Genomic DNA, 19,950 nt, shown 5'->3' with positions numbered 1-19,950 from the left:
ACCTCTATAATTTCAGTAGAAGTACACAATCTTGGGAGATGGGGATGTTCTGGCCCAACAACTGGACACTGATGCGAAATGCATGCAGGCTCATGCGGAAGTTTGAGGAGGTGACCAACCTGGTGAGTCACAGTGAAGGCACCATCAGCGACTTGATCCCGTATGCTTACTTCCTGGAGCGTGCCGTGTGTAGAGTGGTGGATCAAGCTGTGGAGGAGCGTGAAGCGGAACAGTTACGGCAGGAACAGTTGTGGGAGCAATTTACATCAGAACCAGATGTTTCCTCAATACCTGCGGCAGCACAGAGGGGGGAGGAGGAGGAAGAGTCATGTGGGGAAGAGGAGTCAGACTCGGATGATGAGGAAGGTGTTTCTTTGGAGGAGGAGGAGGCGGCAGAAGAACAACCGCAGCAGGCGTCACAGGGGGCTTGTGCTGCTCAACGTTCCCGTGGTATTGTTCGTGGCTGGGGAGGAGGACTTGCCTGACGTCACTGAGGAAAAGCAAGAGGAGATGGAGAGTGCGTCTGGATCCAACTTTGTGCAGATGGCGTCTTTCATGCTGTCCAGCCTGTTGAGGGAACCCCGTATAAAAAAACTCAAGGGGAATGAGCTGTACTGGGTGGCCAAGCTACTAGACCCTAGGTATAGGCACAAAGTGGCGGACATGTTACCAAGTCACCTGAAGGCAGAAAGGATGCAGCACACGCAGAACAAGCTTGCAAGTATGCTTTACAATGTGTATAAGGGTGATGTCACAGCACAACGCAATAAAGGTACCACTGCCAGTAATCTCCCATGTCCACGCAGGCAAGGACAGGACGCTCCAGCGATCTCATGGGGATGTCGGACATGCGGACATTCTTTAGTCAAACGCCTCGTCTTAGCCCTTCCGGATTAACCCTCCACCAATGCCTGGACGGGCAGGTAGCCAATTACCTGGCCTTAAGTGTGGATGTAGACACTGTGAGCAGCGATGAACCCTTGGACTACTGGGTGTGCAGGCTTGACCTGTGGCCCAGTCCCAATTTGCCATCCAACTTCTGTCCTGCCCTGCCTCAAGCGTCCTGTCAGAAAGTACCTTCAGCGCAGCTTTTTCCCCGGGACTTTTGGCGTCTATCCCACTCATCCATGCCCCCCTCCAGGTGTTAGACCCCTTAAAACATCTTTTCCATCACTTTTGTGGCCAGCAAAAATGTTTCTAGTTTTCAAAGTTCGCATCCCCATTGAAGTCTATTGCGGTTTGCGAAAGTTCGCGCGAACCGAACCTTTTGCGGAAGTTCGCGAACCGAACCTTTTGCAGAAGTTCGCGAACCGAAAATTGGAGGTTCGGGCCATCTCTAGTTTGCACACAAGGACATACAGTAAACCAATATCAAGTTAATAATATAGTCTCTGGATGAGGGTGAATAACCTTTTGAGCTACTTTCCCAAGTTAGTAAGCATCTCCCAAAACACATAACCTTTACTAGTCCAAAATGGTGGGCAAGTTCATAGCTTGGGTGTACAGATCCAGATTCTGACAAATGCTATGTGACTTTTCTAATACAGTATTCTGAGTTGCGCCCGATTATGTAGGATATTAAATTCAATGGTATACTAATCAGAGCATCTTCAGTCTAACACTTGAGGCTGAACGTCCTACAAGTGATAAGAGAGAAGAGGAAATTACAATAGGTTAATGTTTCCCTTAAAGGGACACTTAAGCCAGAAAAAAAAATCCGCGTTCGTATGCGTTGCGTGGCTGATCCCATCACTGAAAAGTGAATGGGACAGCCATGCGTTTTTACAAAAAATGCGTGCAGCATGCGTTCCCGGACCGCACAGGTCCGGAACGCATGCAGTGTGAACATCAGACATTGCACTCTACGCAATGTCTGATGTCGTGGGTGTCGGCCACCTGCACGCGTTTCCAAAACGCGGCTGGAAACGCGTGCAGTGTGAACGGGGCCTTACTCACCTGGGGCTTCTACCAGCCCCCTGCAGCAGTCCTGTGCCCTCGCAGCCACTCAATCCTCTGGTCCCCCGCTGCCAGCTAGTTACGTTTTTTGCCGACAGGCCCGTCCGGACTGGCCACGCGTAGCTTTTTCCGCATTCCCGACTGTAATTAGCGTTATCGCGGGCCGCAACGCATAGAAAAATATGCATTACAAACGCATAGATATGTGGCAACGCATATTTTTGTACGCTAATTGCAGTCGGGAATGCGGAAAAAGCTACGCTTGGCCAGTCCTGACGGGCCTGTCGGCAAAAACTAGCTGGCAGCGGGGGACCAGAGGATTAGTGAGTGGCTGCGAGGGCACAGGACTGCTGCAGGGGGCTGGTAGAAGCCCCAGGTGAGTAAAACTCATTTTTTGTTCTGACTTAAGGTTCACTTTAAGGTGGCCACACACTATACAATTTTTTAAATATCTGTTCAATTCAAGAATCACAAACACTTTTTCTGACTGATTGTAACATTTCAAAAATCGGACCAATGTATCACACACGTTTAATTCTTCCCCAATTATGATATAATGATTGGAAACTGAGTAAATTGCTAGGGTGTGTATATTAATAAATTGACAATTAACACACACCTTACAATCTTTAGTAAAATTGAATTTTTTTTCCAGCATTCCGGATGCATACAAATCGAGAAAAAAAACAAAACAGGAAATCCAATTGGATTTTTCAGTCGAATGAAAAAAAGCTTTAGATTTTTTCGGGAGATCCAATCATATTTATTGAATTGCTGTAAAATTGGATCATTTTATTGTATCATGTGTGGCCACCTTTAGTCTGTAGTGAAACCATAATGGATTGAGTTCTCCAGGTCAGATCAGGGGGTGAATGAATGATGTTGGGAGAATGCTTCCATCTGTGTTTTAGATGGAAAGAAAATTGGCAAGGACAAGGCACCAGTGTACTATTTATGGCACAAAAGGGTTTGCTTTTTTTTGTTCAGGATAGTACTAATGGAGGATGCTCTGTGACAGGATCTGTGGCTAAAGGCTCTTAGTGTACCCTTGGCAATGTTTTCCAAATTCAAACCACCAAGTGGAACTATTCGACAAACGGTAAAGATTTCTCATGGGTAATGGGGTATCAGCTATTTAAGTTCCATCTTTGGTTACAGTTCCTATTTAAAGTGGGCCTGAACTCAGAACTTCCTTTCTGCTCTAAAAGGTATGCAACATCATAATTACCCTTTTTAAAAACAAAGAAAAACAATTGTTACAGCTGATAGAAATCCTGCAGTAAATGTGCAGTGTTTCTACTTCCGGCTTTCATGGAAGCAAACATATTGTTAAAGAACCACTATCACGAAAAATGTTTAAATGTAAAATACACGCGACCATGTACAAATAAGATTACTTTTCTTCCTGAGTAAAATGAGCCATAAATGAATTACCTTTATCTTATTTTTCCATCACTTACAGTAGGTAGTAGAAATCTGACAGAACTGACAGGTTTTTGACTAGTCTATCTCCTCATGAGGATTCTTAGCATGGCCTTTATTCTTTATTAAAGGACAACTGAAGCCAGAGGAATATGGAGGCTGCCATATTTATTTTCTTTAAACAATACCAGTTGCCTGGCAGCCCTGCTGATGTATTTGGGTGCAATAGTGTCTGACTAAAACCAGAAAGAAGAATGCAGCTAATCTTGTCAGATCTGACAATAATGTCAGAAAAACCTGATCTGCTGCATGCATGTTCAGGGTCTACGGCTAAAAGTATTAGAGGCAGAGGATCAGCAGGACAGCCAGGCAACTGGCATGGCTTAAATGGAAATTAACATAGCAGCCTCTATTTTTCTCTTGCTTCAGTATGCTGAAAAATATTTATACAAAGATGCTGGCCAGCCTCCCTGTTCGCTGCACACACTAGTGAATGGCTGAACTGCCATTCACTAACTGTTTTTTAAAATATAGAAATTCCTGAGCATCCCCATGAGGAGAAGGGCTAGTCCAAACCCTGTCATTTCTGTCAGATTTCTACTACCTATTGTAAGTGAAAGCAGCATAGGAGAAACGTAATTTATGGCTCATTTTAATCTGGAAGAAACATACTTCTTGATTGTATGTTTTTACATGCATTTTAAATTTGACGATAGTCATAATAGTGGTCCTTTAACCAGTTAATGACAACTTAACTTAAAACGTCCTGTTTGAGCCTGTTAACGGCAACAGGAGGTTTTAATAAGTCGCTTGCTCCCACCGCCAATCCGCACGTGTGTGCACCGCTCCCGCCGTCGTTTCCATCGGGACTTGTATTCTGTGATTGGGGAAGAGGACCGAGCGGTCCTCTACCCAATCACAATGCCTGGAATAAATGGACATGACCGCGAACAGCGATCACGTCCATTCATAAAGCACAAAACAGTCATAGCTTAGTTAAAAAAAAAATGAACACTTTTTCAGTTTAAAAAAATACATGAATAATTGCCTTAGGGACTCAGCTTTTTTAATCTATATTTTATGAGGGAAAATTACTTTACTACTGCATAGGGGCTTGTAATTATGGACCGGACAAAAAAAAAAAAAAAACAAGAAAAAGAAAAATAACACCTATATTTCCAAATAATATATTGCTGCCATACATTGTGATAGGGACATAACGGTTTAATAATCGGGACAACTGAGCAAATAAAATGTGTCGGTTTTATCCACAGGAGAACGTTTAACTTTAAAGGGACTCTGTAACAAAAATGTCATTGTGTTTTCTACTATCCTACAGGTTCCTAAACCTATTATAATGTGCTCCGGCTTACTGCAGCACTTTATACTATTACCATCTCTGTAATAAATCAGCTTATCTTTCCCCTGTCGGGCTTGTCCTCCTATGTCAGGAAGGCTGCCAACTCTTCAGTGTGATCTGCTATGCATGCCCCCTCTATGCACACTCCCCTGTGTGTGTTATTTACATTAGCCAGCAGTTCTCTGCTCTCTTATCCTTTACAAGCTGGATAAATTCTCTGTTCACATACTGATCAGTCACATACTGCAGAATTACAGACAACCGGGCAGAGCTGTCTGCAAGAGTAAACAATCAGCTTGTAACTCTTCAGTGAGCTGAAGGGGGAAAGAAACACACAAATGATCTCTTGAGATTCAAAAGGAAGGCTGTATACAGCCAGATTGTGTATGGATGTATTTTCTTTGTGTGGACATACTGTACATCAACCTACTTCCTGTTTTGGTGGCCATTTTGTTTGTTTACAAACAAACTTTTAAAAACTGTTTTTGACTACTTTTAATGCGGCGGGGAGCGGCGAAATTGTGACAAGAGGGTAATAAGAGATGTCCCCTAACACACTGGTATGTTTACTTTTGTGTGATTTTAACAATACAGATTCTCTTTAAAACTATAATGGCCAAAAACTGAGACATAATGAACGCATTTAGAATACATTTTTTTTTAGCAAAATGTACTACCCACAGAAAGCCTAATTGGTGGCGAAAAAAACGAGGTATAGATAATTTTGTTGTAATAAGTAGTAATAAAGTTATTAGGGAATAAAAGGGAAGCGCGCTGACAAGTAAAAATTGCTCTGATCCAAGAGTAAAAACCCTTGGGGGTGAACTGGTTAACATCCTGTTTTTTAATTTACCTCTCTGCCGTGGCAGTCAGCTGACACAGCTAAGGGATCAAATAACAACTTGTGCTTAGTTACAGATGAGGGGGAAGTAGACAGACGAATCCAGTGCTAGGCTTATGCATTCTGCAGACCGCGTTCCTGAAATTCTCCCCCTTCTCTTTCCTTCCCCCCCCTCCCTCCCTGCATAGTCACGAGTGGGTAAGTGGGGAATTTAAAGCTCATCTGATCTCCGAATCCTGCGTGGCATCTCCATGGAGAAGGAGAGGAATCCAGCCAGTATGTCGGAGTTACAGTGCACACGGGCCGGGCTAAACTCTCTAAATACATACAGGGTGCATTTCTATGTTTTCCTTCTCTCCTGTGCACGAGTGCAGTTCCACTTTAAGGTGCCCATACATCCGGATTAAGCCACGTGGTTACCGACGCAACCAGGTGGTTGACGGCACAATGTGCTGGAAACTAGGTGGTAAGAACCTGGAAGAGGAGTGATTCTGGCGTGTGGCAGAGAGGTAATGTATTAATGCACGTACATGGGGGTACATTTACACTAGGGGAAACAGCGGACATTGGCTTCAGTCCATTTGTCGATCACAATTATTGCACACCGTTACAGCCCTGCACCCAATCAAGCATGTTAGCCCGACTACTTGCAGCATGTCCGATCGATACATGTGACCGATTTCGGCCCAAAATTTCGTTGATCAAGCATGCTTTTGGCGGCACAGATTTTCATTTGTGTTGATAATAATTATTGAATTGGATGGTCGATCAACTGCCAAACTGGTACATGTACGGGCACCTTTGGGGGAACATGTAAAATGCCTTCTTATCAATTGTTTGCTGCGTTATAGCTGATAGCAACTGATTCAGTGTAAACCCAGCCTCAGAGGAGATCTAATTAACATGTATAAATACATTGGACGTCAATATAAAAGCTTAGCAAATTAGCTTTTTGTCCCTAGGCTTCTGCAAAGGAATAGGGGGCACAATCTGCGCATAAAGGAAAAATATTTTTTGCCATCTATTTAGGAATGGGTTCTTTACAGAAAAAGTGGTTCAAATGTGGAATATATTACCGCAGGACGCTGTTACATAAAATTCTATACCTGCGTTGAAAGGGAGCTTGGATGTTTTACTTGCATTGAAGATCATCCATGGCTATAAATCGGTAAATTTAGGTGATGTTGATCCAGGGATTTTATCTGATTGCCATCTGGAGCCAAGAAGGATTTTTTCCCTTTTAGGGCTAATTGGCCCAATCCTTGTAATTGTTTTTCACGTTCCTCTGGGTCAACTCAGATATGTAAAGGTGCCGGCTAATGTTGTACCATTCTGAACTTGCTGAATTTTTTTTTTAACCCAACAAACTAACTATGAAATACAACAACAAAAATTGAGCACTTATTTTTTTTTACCTTTCCTTGAAGACATTCAATCAAGTGTCCAATTGTCATACGAGATGGGATAGCATGAGGGTTGATGATGATATCTGGGGTTATACCTTCACAAGTAAAGGGCATGTCCTAGGACAAAAAAAAGGCACATTTACTCGGACTGTGATTTAGCAGATTATCATGCTTGCCCTGCACAGCTGGGGTTTTGAGTTTAAATCCCACCAAACATATTTGCATGGTATGTGGATGATTAAGATTGGTGCATTTAACTACAAGCTCCTCTAAAGTAGGAAATCAGAACCATGGATTTGTGTTTTAAAATAAGAACACACTAGGCAGAATCGCATATGCGTTTTCCGCTATGTGCTATCGAAAACGCATATGCGATTCTGCCGGTGTGTTCCTACCCTCAATCTAGTCGATATTAAAAGGCTATTATATTTTTTTCAGACTGGGTTATATTACGTTTCAATTTGCATGTCAGAAGACATTTGTGTCTTAGCAGCCTACATCAAAGTAAGGCCCAGTGCACACTGGGCGGATCCGCCGGCCGCATTCGCTTGAAAATCCGCGTGGCTAATGTATCTCTATGGGCTGGTGCACACCGGCGGTTTGAGGTTTTTAGCAAGCCGCAAACGTGCCTTTTGCTGCACATTTGCGGTTTGCTTAAAACCTCAAACCGCCGGTGTGCACCAGCCCATAGAGATACATTAGCCATGCGGATGCTGATGCGGATGCGGCCGGCGGATCACATACAAAATCCGCTCTGTGTGCACCCGGCAAATATCGGCTCTTTGCTCCCAAGACCACTAGCGTTTTGACGATCTGCTAGCGGTTTTGGTGTGCACTGGGCCTCAGACAAGGAAGCCAGCTCCATAGTAGGCCATGCTAAAACCAGTCTCTGACTCTATATTAGCGGGGAAGGAGGGGGGGCGCAACCACTAACCTTCCCTTTCTTTGAGGGTCACCAAAAAGAGGCAAAGGAGGGACTGAAAACATTATGGGGCCCCATCAAAGTTTTGCTGGTTACATTTTAAGAGTTGGTCCCCCTGCTCCAGGCTGACCCTTCGTAGGCATTTCGTGGGGATAACGGAGTCATGAATGTATGATTAATGCATATTTTTTTTGAGTATCACAGAATGAATCCTGCTTCATAAGAGACCCTTACCCAGAGAATTGTATCTTTTTATAAAGATTAGATTGTGTTAACCTTTTCTTACCTAGCTCAGATTGGATAGTGGGTCCTCTTTCCTAACTCAAAAGAGGTGGTGGTAGTTTTTTTTACCCAACTCCCCTTCAGCAGGAATAGGTGCGTCATTCCCCTGTTAATTTCTGGAGGGGGATCGGGAGAGTTAGGCCCCCTTCCAAGCTGCTGTGTGCCTGCTGCTCCCCCTATACCTGTCTAACTTATACTGGGGCACATATGCCTGGCTTACTATACTGGGAGCACCTATGTCTGTAATGTACACAAATGGCCGCGCCAGAAATCCGTAACAGCTCTTGTAATCCGAGATCCTTAAAAATATAAACACAACAAACCAGAGCTTCTCATAGTGAGTATTGCCTCATCAGTGACACCCTTGTGCATAAACACACACTGCGTGAGGAAAATAGGTAGCGGTCACCAGGGTTACTGGGGGATCACACACCCCCCTTGCTTTCCCTGCTCACCAGAAGATTTCCTGATAGTGTTGCATATCATAAGATATCCGAAGTATCCCACCTGCGTAGCCTTTAAAAACATCAAGAGAACTCTCATAGCGTAAAAAAAGTTTTAACAAAAGCCCAATGGCCCCCATGTAAAAAACTGCGTACATAAAATAGACTTGCGTAATAGCATATCACATATCACAATACCACATCGCCGCCAGCTCCGGTCACCTCTCACATGCCCAGGCCGCGTCTCCTATGATGAATGGTATTACAGCGTGCGTCCTCCAAGCTCCGCACGCTGTAATACCATTCATCATAGGAGACGCAGCCTGGGCATGTGAGAGGTGACCGGAGCTGGCGGCGATGTGGTATTGTGATATGTGATATGCTATTACGCAAGTCTATTTTATGTACGCAGTTTTTTACGTGGGGGCCATTGGGCTTTTATTAAAACTTTTTTACGCTATGAGAGTTCTCTTGATGTTTTTAAAGGCTCCGCAGGTCGGATACTTCGGATATCTTATGATATGCAACACTATCAGGAAATCTTCTGGTGAGCAGGGAAAGCAAGGGGGGTGTGTGATCCCCCAGTAACCCTGGTGACAGCTACCCATTTCCCTCACGCAGTGTGTGTTTATGCACAAGGGTGTCACTGATGAGGCAATACTCACTATGAGAAGCTCTGGTTTGTTGTGTTCATATTTTTAAGGATCTCAGATTACAAGAGCTGTTACGGATTTCTGGCGCGGCCATTTGTGTACATTATATACGTGACTGGGACTTGTCTCTGTGTATAGTCAGCAGCCCAAACAAGAAAGTGGGGACTGAGCGCAACATCACGGTGAAAAGCACCTATGTCTGGCTACCTATACTGGGTGCACCTATGCTTGGCTACCTAAACTGGGGGCACCCATGTCTGGCTACCTATACTGTAGCCCCTATACCTGGCTACCTATAGTGTAAGTATTTTTTTTTTAAATATCCTGCCTGGCCTGCCTTTCCAATTTCTGTTTTGGAGGGGGGGGGGGGGGGTGTGCCATCCAAAGTTTTCCCGGGGGGGCTCAATGATTTCTAGTTGCGCCCCTGCCTGGCAGACTATCTCTTCTGTCGATATATATATATACTTTACTAAGGATCGGTGCTGATACTTTGAATTTGCAACTCTATGATACCATATGTATCATTTCAAGCATACTCCCCTCTGGGAATAACGCAGTTTATGTCTGGATGCACTTTGGGCCTGTACCAGTGTGGAATATCATTCCCTAATAGGGTTGATCACAAGAGCTCCTTTATGTTGTTACCCTCCTCATTCTAACCAGTGTAATGTGTATGTTAATTGCTTATGTGCCCTTCAGCCACAACTGTTTTTCTCTGTTTTTACAATATACATTAATGTGTGATCAACTCTTCTTGTAGAGTTCAATGAAGTTTCTAACTAGCCACATACTTGTTTTCAGACTTGTACATCTTGGTTAGAACAAAAATTAACACTATAATGCCCCCAAAAATATATACATTTCAGATACAAGTTTCCTTCCAAGAAGCCAATACCTCTTGTCTGTACTGGATTCCACAGGTACCCTTCTGCCCATGTCGACTTGCAAACTTATCTCCAATCTGAGGGATTCGAACGGATCGTACCTGAAAAAATAAAAATATATAGTGCATACACTTAAGAGGCTGAAGATTTGATCTCAATAAACAATTCACATTACTGTAACACTGAGAAAGAAAATAGTTGAGAGTACAGTAAAAGTTAACCGTATAAAAATTGTTTGTAGAAGTATATTGTGTAGAGGTTGGTGGTGACATGTCAAGTTATATGACTTGAAGGCAGAGTCAACATCAAAGGCATTTGTGTTTATTTGTTATGTTATAGAGTAAATTAATTGGCATCAGGAGCACACAGTTTAACACAGATGAATTAATGAAGATTTAACATGTATGTAAAATTTGTGGTAAATATGTATGTCATATATGAGCATGTATCAGTAAGTCAAGGAAGTGATTAGGAACAATAGCATGTGTTGTGTTAACATTGTAATATTTGAAAGAAAAGGCCAGTGTTAAGCTGGCCATATATTGTACAATTTGTGTAGATCAGGTACACATTTTTTATCGGCCAGATATCAATAATTTTTTCTTTTACAGAACTTTGATCCCCGTTACACCATATGATATACACTGCATTCCAAATTATTATGCAAATTTGGCCTCTTGCACACTGCAAGCGATTCCGATTCCGCTTTTTAATCAGTTTTTACATCCGATTCAGATTCCGATTTGCAGTGTGCAGGGAGCAAACTGAAAATCGGAATCTGAATCGGATGTAGAAACTGATTAAAAAGCGGAATCTGAATTGGAATCAGTTGCAGTGTGCAAGAGGCCTTTAACTGTCAGATTAAATAGTTTGGTTTTCTAATTCATGGATGGTATTGTCTCTCAGGGCTCTTTTTATCATTAAAATCAATATTGGCCATGTGATAATTAAGGTGTAGAATCCTCGAGAGGATTGCAATTATGCATAAACCTTCTATTTGGCCACACCAAACTAATGCTCAGAAGCAGAATGGCTGCAGTGAGCCCAGGACTACATGAATACTAAATTTTAAATCAGACTTGGTTACTGATAAAGGAAATGAGGGGCTATTCTCATCCTGCTCAGTGACCATGATTTTAAATAGAATAGCAGGTGCTGAGGGGAATGGTCAAATTTACATATAAACAATCAATCCTCTGCACACATGACACTCACTTCATGCTGGAACACTAGCAGCATTAAAAACAACTAGGTTGCAAAATTATGCAATTGACGAAAGGGGACAGTAGCTTCCAAAATGGATTGCATGCAATAGCATTGTGTACTAGATCCTTACACCAGCGATAAGGTCTCCCCGTTAATGGTAAGGGTTCCCTACTCTACCTATAACCGCATGAAAGCAAACATTTTATGCTCATAACCTTAGATTCTTGCTGAGGCCTGTCAGGTTCAACCATTCTAGGGAACACACATATACATACGGTAAATCAGTCTAAGAGTGCCCGGGAGCATCAAGCTGCAATACTTACACCATTTGATAAATGGGCTGTACTGGTACAGGAGACAGAAGAGCTAAAGACTTCAGCCAAACCACAATGGCTGTTCAAGCATACATTCAAGAACGGAGGGACTATGCTTATCTTGCTAAGCGACCATGATTTTACATGGAACAGGAGGTGCTGAGGGGAGTGGTCAAATTTACATATTAATCATTAATCCTCTACACTCATGACACTCACATCAAACTGGAACACTAGCAGCATTAAAAACAACTATGTTGCAAAACTATGCGATTGAAGAAAATAAATGGTCGCTTCCTTAATGTATTGCATGCAATAGCATTGTGTCCTAGACCCTTACACCAGCGATGAGGTCTCCCCATTAACGTTAAGGGTCCCTACTCTACTAATACCAGTCAGTACGCACACAAACATTTAATGCTCATAACTTGGGATTCCTGCTGATGCCTGTCAGGTATAACCATTTTAGGGAACACGTGCATGCACATAAATCAGTGCATGCAATCTATTTTGGAAGCTACAGACCCCTTTCTTCAATCGCATCATTTTGCAACCTAGTTGGAATAATCCCATCCGAGCCCAAGCCAATGGTATTGTTCAGCAGAACATGATAGGCTAGCGACAAGTTTGTATAAAACTCGCCCTTAGGCCTCTTGCACACTGCAAGCGATTCCGATTCCGCTTTTTAATCAGTTTTTACATCCGATTCCGATTTGCAGTTTGCTCCCTGCACACTGCAAATCGGAATCTGAATCGGATGTAAAAAACAATTAAAAAGCGGAATCTGAATCGGAATCGCGTGCAGTGTGCAAGAGGCCTTATATTCATGCCACAGGGATTAAATACCTAGCCTTGTGGGTGACTGCAATTGTGTATGTGTACGCACCATCAGAGCTGAATAGATTAGACTTGGTAACGTTGTAGAGAGGATAACAGCATATTAGATGTACTACAGATTATACAACAAACACACCTAAAAAAAAAAAAAAAAACTGCACATACTGTAATACTGCAATCCTATTGGACAATCATCACAAGAGCAGATTTTCTTTTACACTGAGTGGCTCATGAGTAGATTACTACAGTCTAGGCACCATAGGTCTTCCCTCTGTCCTGGTCTCGTCCAGGTTCCGGACAACCTTAACCACTTCAGCTTACAGGCCATTTTACCCTTAACAAACCATTTTCACCTGTCAGTGCTCCTCCCATTCATTTGGCCATAACTTTATCACTACTTCTCACATGTGAATGATCTATATCTGTTTTTTTTTTCCACTACTAAGGGCTCTATTCACAAAGCATTACCGTATTTGGTAATGCTGAAAAAAGCTGATTTTACCGATCACCTTTCCTAATTACAAATCACTAAACTGATTACTGCACAGAAAATTAACAAGATTTCCGCATTTGGTTTACCGGGCAAAAAAGTGTTTGGTATTTTTCTACAGCTTACAGCAGCCGATAACTCGCTCTCTACATGCGGTCTCTGTGCGGTAGACTTGACAGTCAGCCTTTAGGGAGAGCCAGGCAGCCAATAAGGAAAGCCACACAGCCCTGCTTCTCACTCTGATTAGATGTGATGGGGTATCGGGTGGGTCTTTAACTGTGTCACAGCAGAGAAAGGTAACAATTATGAGGGCTTTTCTGCTTTCCTTTAGATGTTAAAATCTGTATTCTAGCATACAGGGCTACAGGGCATGAAGCAAGGTGAAACATATGCATCAGGCATAGAAACTACAGGGGCAGCATTTTTGTACTGTGTTTACACTAACAGCATGCAGTCAGATTTGGAGGAGAAGTGAGAGAACAGCAAGCTAGGTGAAGAGGTCATTATTGGGGAAAAGCAGCTTGTTGTACTGTGTCATAAGTCTGACAGTGAGTGAGGAGGGGGGGGGGAGCAGGAAAGCAGCATCGTTTCATTTGACTAGAACAGCAAAAGGGAGGTGATGGCACTGCTGTCACTGCTGACTGAGGAATGTAATGGTTGTGGGTGAGCAGTTTGTTTTTCACAGACTCACAGACAACAAGTGCACTTTGCAATTATGTTGAGCTACAGCATGTCAAGTGAGAACACTAAATGAAGCAGAGTAAATTGTCGGGTGCTGTGCGATCATTCCAAATTGGGGGGCATCCTCACAAGTTTGCCTCAGGCAGCAAAAAGTCTATAACTGGCCCTAGACACATCTAAAGGAATGACAGGATACATTCTGCAGAGTAAACCTCCGAGTCAAACACACAGCTCCCTGCCTGCCCACTGCCCTGTTAGATGGCTGGTAAGTGACACTTAGTGAGCAGGGCCTAGAAAATTGAGGCATGTTTGTTCAGTAAATTACCAAACTTCAGCCTCTTGTGGAAAAACTTTAGTGAATTTGTAAAAAAAAAAAAAAGTAAAATACCGAAAGAGGTATTTTACCGAACAAAATGACTTCACCAAACTGCCCTTTGTGAATACAGCCCAAATTAGGCTTTTTGTGGGCGTTACTTGTTTTCAGTAATTACTTTGTTTTCTATGCATTTTATAGGCAACAACAAGAAAAAAAAAAGAAAAAAAACAATTTCTCCAATTCCATCGCCTATAATTTTAAAATAGGCAATGCTACTACAGTAGAATCTAGTTATGGTAAACTCTGATATAGTAAACCTTTGGCTATAGTAAGCTCAGTCCTCAGGTCCCAGCAAATGTGTCTGTATAAATATACAATGTATGACAAATTCTGATATAGTAAACTTCTGATATAGTAAACTACTTTTCCTGGTCCCTTACAGTTTACTATAAAAGGATTCTTCTGTATAAATAAAACCCACTCATTTTATTTGCTTGCTAGTCCCGGCTATCATAACATTTAAATTATGTTCTAAGTACAATGTATGGTGCCAATATATTATTTGGAAGTAAGGCTGGATCCACAGTGGTCAGTTGCATAACGCATGCGTTATAATGCGTTAAAATAAGTGTGAACTGCAATGGAAATTTGACATTGACATTAATACAAAGCCTCCATGCAACGAGTTACAATAACGTGATCAGTTACAACACAGCACTGTGAACAGGTCCATAGAACTGTATGGGTAGTGAATTGACATGCAGAATTATTCTGCAATGCAACTAAGCACTGTGAACCTAGCCTAAAGGTGCATTTTTTCTGTTTTCTGTTTTTGTGTCCAGTCGATTGCACACCCTTATGCCCTGAAAAAACAGTAATATATCCTCATGACAGATATTAAAAAATCTGAGTCCCTAATGCTAGGTACACACTACGATTTTCTGGCCGATTTACTGTCAGATCGATTATTTCCAACATGTATGATCTGTTTTCCAGTTACACACTCTTTGGCTGTCCTCCAGCTCCTGCACCGTCAGAGAGAGTGAGTCACATTCACCACTTGTTACATTGTGTTTACTTAAATGTATCTATCTAAACTTCGGATGCGGCAGCAGTTCTCTCCAGGGAACTTTAAAGCTCTGTGTGTAACCCTTCCCATGCTGGTCTAGTAAAAAAAAATGCTGATTGCATATAACATGCTGTAAATATCATTTTAGAGCAAAGTTGAAATGCAGGGTTATATTCCGCTTTAACCACACCCACTCCAGTGATTGAGGGGGTGGCACAAACTTCTCACAATAAACTCTTATAGAGCAAAGAACAACATGAATAGTGAATGTAGTCTAGTTGTAGTACCCTGCTGTGCCACCTGCCACTATATTCAGCCACAAACTTTCCAGTAACCAACAGGACTACCTGTCATTTTGTTTGACCCACCATGCCCATACTGACATCTCAGGTACTTACAGGGCACTGTACTTTGTCATTGTTGCATTAATATCCATACATCAGGGCCCTCTTGGGAATTTCTATGAGCAAAAACCAATAATGTGCACTCTAAATCATTTGCTGCCACCAGTCATCTGTTTATGATCATTTACCTCTAGTTTACAGTCCAATAATGGTACCTGTAAGGTTTTATATAGTACTCTGTACAGCGCTACGTAATAAGTCAGCGCTATATAAACACTTAAATAATAAATATAGGTCATAGCCTACGTAGATCCTGTTCAGTAACAGCAGAAGAGTGTGTATTTGTCTGTGTTGTTACATGCTGTTCTCCATGCAGAGACAGCATTAAAATATTAAGAGGCATTCCGACATCCCTTTTAAAGGAAACATCAGTCAAAAAAAACATCCCCCCATTCTACTTACCCGGGGTTTCCTCCAGCCCCTTGCAGCTGACATGTCCAACGCTGACGCATCCCACCCTTCCGGCACAGTAGCCCCAGGGGTGCAGAGTCCGACCTCCTCCTAGTGCACTTGCGTGAGCTCCGCTGTCAACCAAGTCATTCTGCGAACTACACCGAAGACAACGTGGGTAAATGAGTGGGGGGAGGAGTTTTTTGATTGATTACTCCTTTAAGAGTAACTGTCAGGCATAGACGAGTCCCTCGTACATTTTACTGGGCACCTTGGCATCAAGCAGTACATCCCAAGCAAGCGCACCCGGTATGGGGTCAAGCTGTATAAACTTTGTGAAAGGGCCACAGGCTATACATACCGTTTTAGGGTCTATGAGGGAAAATAATATTGGCTAATATTCACTGCACTGTAGTTTTGTCCAGATCACGAACAATTCGGATCTTTTTTGTGAGTTGAATCATCCGGATCATCACAATGAACGATTCGGTTCACAGTGAATGTCTGGAAGAAACAGGAACTGTAACTTTCTGTGCACAAGCACAATCTTCCTGCTGCATCTCTCCCTTCCCCATTAGCACCCTCAATGTGCCCTCATTCTCTTGCACCTCTCACTCTGCTGCACCCCTGCTTCCTGCTTCCCTAGTAAAATGATTCAAAGATTCGGTTCAAAGATCCAGATCTTTTTAATGATCCGATTCGAATCATCCGAATTATTGAAAAGATCCGGACTTCCCAGTATAGAACGAAAACGGCGCACCGAGAGCCGCATAATGCGGCTCAATCTGACGTCCAACTTCAACACCACCATGAGTTGCGTTAGGGGCATGTTATGCGACCTTAACCACTTGAGGACCACAGTCTTTTCGCCCCTTAAGGACCAGAGCCTTTTTTTCCATTCAGACCACTGCAGCTTTCACGGTTTATTGCTCGGTCATACAACCTACCACCTAAATGAATTTTCCCTCCTTTTCTTGTCACTAATACAGCTTTCTTTTGGTGCTATTTGATTGCTGCTGCGATTTTTAGTTTTTATTATATTCATCAAAAAAGACGAATTTTGACCAAAAATTATTTTTTTAACTTTCTGTGATAAAATTTGTCAAATAAAGTAAAATGTCTGTATACATTTTTGTCCAAATTTATTGTGCTACATGTCTTTGATAGAAAAAAAAAAACAAACAAAAAAACATTCAGTGTATATTTATTGGTTTGGGTAAAAGTTATAGCGTTTACAAACTATGGTGCAAAAAGTGAATTTTCCCATTTTGAAGCATCTCTGACTTTTCTGAGCACCTGCCATGTTTCATGAGGTGCTAGAATTCCAGGATAGTATAAATACGGCCCAAATGACCCCATTTTGGAAAGAAGACATCCCAAAGTAGTCACAGAGGCATGGTGAGTTCATAGAAGATTTTATTTTTTGTCACAAGTTAGCGGAAAATGACACTGTGACAAAAAAAAAAAGTTTTCATTTCCGCTAATTTGCGACAAAAAAAAAAAAAAAAAAGAAAAGAAAAAAAGAAATCTGCCACGGACTCACCATGCTACTCTCTGAATACCTTGAAGTGTCTACTTTCCAAAATGGGATCATTTGTGGGGTGTGTTTACTGTCCTGGCATATTGGGGGGTGCCTAATTGTAAGCACCCCTGTAAAGCCTAAAGGTGCTCATTGGACTTTGGGCCCCTTAGCGCAGTTAGGCTCCAAAGAAGTGCCACACATGTGGTATTGCCGTACTCCGGAGAAGTAGAATAATGTGTTTTGGGGTGTATTTTTACACATACCTGTTATAATTTAAGTAGGCCTCAGTTACTTGGCCTGAGTTTTATGTAAAAGGCTTGTCCGCAGTGTATGCCTTTAAAATAAATAGAGGTTTTGTGATGCAGGCAGAGGCATCTCAGGGTCTGCGTGTAGCAGAGGATACACGCAGATACTGAGAACATGTTCCTAAAAGAAGGCCATCGGACTACTCTGACCTTAACACTGCACCACAGGAACAGAAAACATTGGCCATATTTACTAAACATCCACGTTCCTGCATATGGGTCAAATGCCTCATTGATTATTAATCAAGTAGGTGTGTATGATGACACCACGAGTGGGTCCACCAATCTGATCTAGGGGGTGGCGAAGATGATGTCATATTTAACTCTTTCCTAGTCGGTATTAAAGGCTGAGGGAGCTATGAGAGCTCACTTCTGCTTCTTCCTTCCGCACTAGCTAGCAAGGCTGACTGGGACGACTTCTAAGCATGTTCTTCCTTTCTGTAATCTGATATAATGTATGCTGTACATAGGTAGTTTAGTGTAACGTAGTTAGGAAGAAGGTACCTGATAGACTTCAGCAGGGAGTCTAATCACGAGCTTGTAACGCAACATGAAGATTGGCATGGCTAGGATATGATGAATGTATCTATCTGTATTCCTGTTTCCTGAATAAATAACGTACACATTGAAGAAGCCTGAGAAAGTCTATATCCTGTTTGCGGTGTGGAGAGTCAAGTGATCTCACAGTCTGTCAGACGGTGGTGTCAAAGCCAGGTGATATAAGAACAGTTTATAACAGTGGTGCTGAAACCCTTCCCTGCCTAGCAAAACAGGCAGACAGGGGCCGGGGCCGAAGAAGAAGTTTTCAAGATATTCCACAGCAAGACAAGCGGAATAGACGGACGCGGACTGTTAAGCTTATCAAGCTGATACTGATAAGCTGAGTGTGCGGGAGCCGAGCACACGGGCTGCAATTCGAGGATCAGCGGCGAAACTCTTGGACGTTACACTGTAACTGCATGTGCACACAGTTACAAGCCTAAAAACCTGGGTCAGAAGGAACTCTCCGAGGCTACGGCTGCTCGCAACTGCCGCTGGAGATTGATCCGCTGTGGGGGAAGGTGGATGCCCCCACTGACGTTCCGGAGTCCACAGAAGTTTCGTGGGAGGAAAAGTTGCGGAATGCTGATGAATTGCGAAGAATCTGCAGCTCAGGCAAGTTTGATTTACGTTGTTAGATGGCGTTATCTGTGTTAATGTGTACATTCTGTGTTAATTGCAGCGTGGTGGCTGCGGGCTTCTTATCTCTCCCGTGCGTGGTGGGAGGGGTGAGGATGTTTTCAGAGTTTATGTGCTTGGTTTTTTTTCTTCGGATTCAAGCTTCCTGTGTTGTATATTTACGTAGTGGTTATCTCTGCATTTGTCTCAGGCATGTTTTTGCTGGAAAGAAGTCGATTGGGTTTTTTTTTTCTCTCTCTTCTCTTCTCTCCCCGTCTCTACAGAGGCTGGGAAAAATGTCCAGATAGAGCAGGGGGGGGGGGGGGGGGTCCCCCGCAGCAGGAGATAAGCCGGTAGTAATGGATGAGGGGAGAGAAGAAAGGAAGGAGAGTGAGTGACAGGGGTAAGCTGTTTTTTTTTTCCTCTTCTTCTTTTCCTTTTTTTTTCCCGGTGAGCTGGTTAGACAGGAAGGCACAACCCTTGTCTCTGGGTAGCTGTGTGAGTAAGATTATAGTTACAGCTGAGATAATGGGTGAGGTGCGACTGTACTCGGGCGTGTTTTTTTCGGGCAGCATGTTTGGTTCCCTGCCCGTAGTGGATAGCATAGTGAGAGGTGCAAGCTTATCTAGTTCCAGTCAGGGCCGCTAAAATTTCTACATGTATATATAGGTTTAATGTTGTTTAGTCACGTCAGACTGATAAATGTGCGTCTCAAAAGTACTAGCTGTTAATGTGGTTTAGAGTTACGCTGCGCGCTTGAGTAGTTTTGAGGTATGGCGGAGATAAGCTGCAGATGATTTGTGGAGAGAGGGAGTTTTCCACATCCCAAGGATTTCTCCTTAGGTTTTTACGGACATCCAGGAATGTATGTGGCGCAATGTTTTTTTTTTTACTCTGCATTGTGGATAGATGCTGAGTAACTATGCATAAAAAATGTTTGTTCTGTTTGTATTTTGATTTCTCTCCTAAGATATAGGAACGAGAGGCTGCTATGGGAGCAGCCATCTTAGCTGGCAGTCCAGGACTCAAAATGGCGGCAGTGGAGAGAGCCCGCCCCCGAGAGTCATGGCCCCCACACGTCATGGCAGG

The 19,950-nt window shown here is 42.7% G+C and overlaps 1 protein-coding gene across 1 annotated transcript in view; it reads right to left on the bottom strand.

Moving 5' to 3' along the window:
• The window catches only part of POLR2B (RNA polymerase II subunit B), a 470,934-nt gene that overhangs the window by 76,090 nt on the left and 374,894 nt on the right, over positions 1-19,950 (bottom strand). The window contains exons 15-16 of the mRNA XM_068233836.1: positions 10,181-10,270; positions 6,995-7,102 (exon numbers count right to left, since the gene is read on the bottom strand). Coding sequence (XP_068089937.1) covers positions 6,995-7,102; positions 10,181-10,270 — 198 coding nt within the window. The remainder of the gene's footprint in view (positions 1-6,994; positions 7,103-10,180; positions 10,271-19,950) is intronic.

The sequence above is a fragment of the Hyperolius riggenbachi genome, chromosome 1 (genome assembly GCF_040937935.1).
Source record: "Hyperolius riggenbachi isolate aHypRig1 chromosome 1, aHypRig1.pri, whole genome shotgun sequence".
Classification (NCBI taxonomy): domain Eukaryota; kingdom Metazoa; phylum Chordata; class Amphibia; order Anura; family Hyperoliidae; genus Hyperolius; species Hyperolius riggenbachi.
The sequence above is the reverse complement of the archived record's forward strand: the minus strand, read 5'-3'. Positions and strand labels throughout refer to the sequence as shown.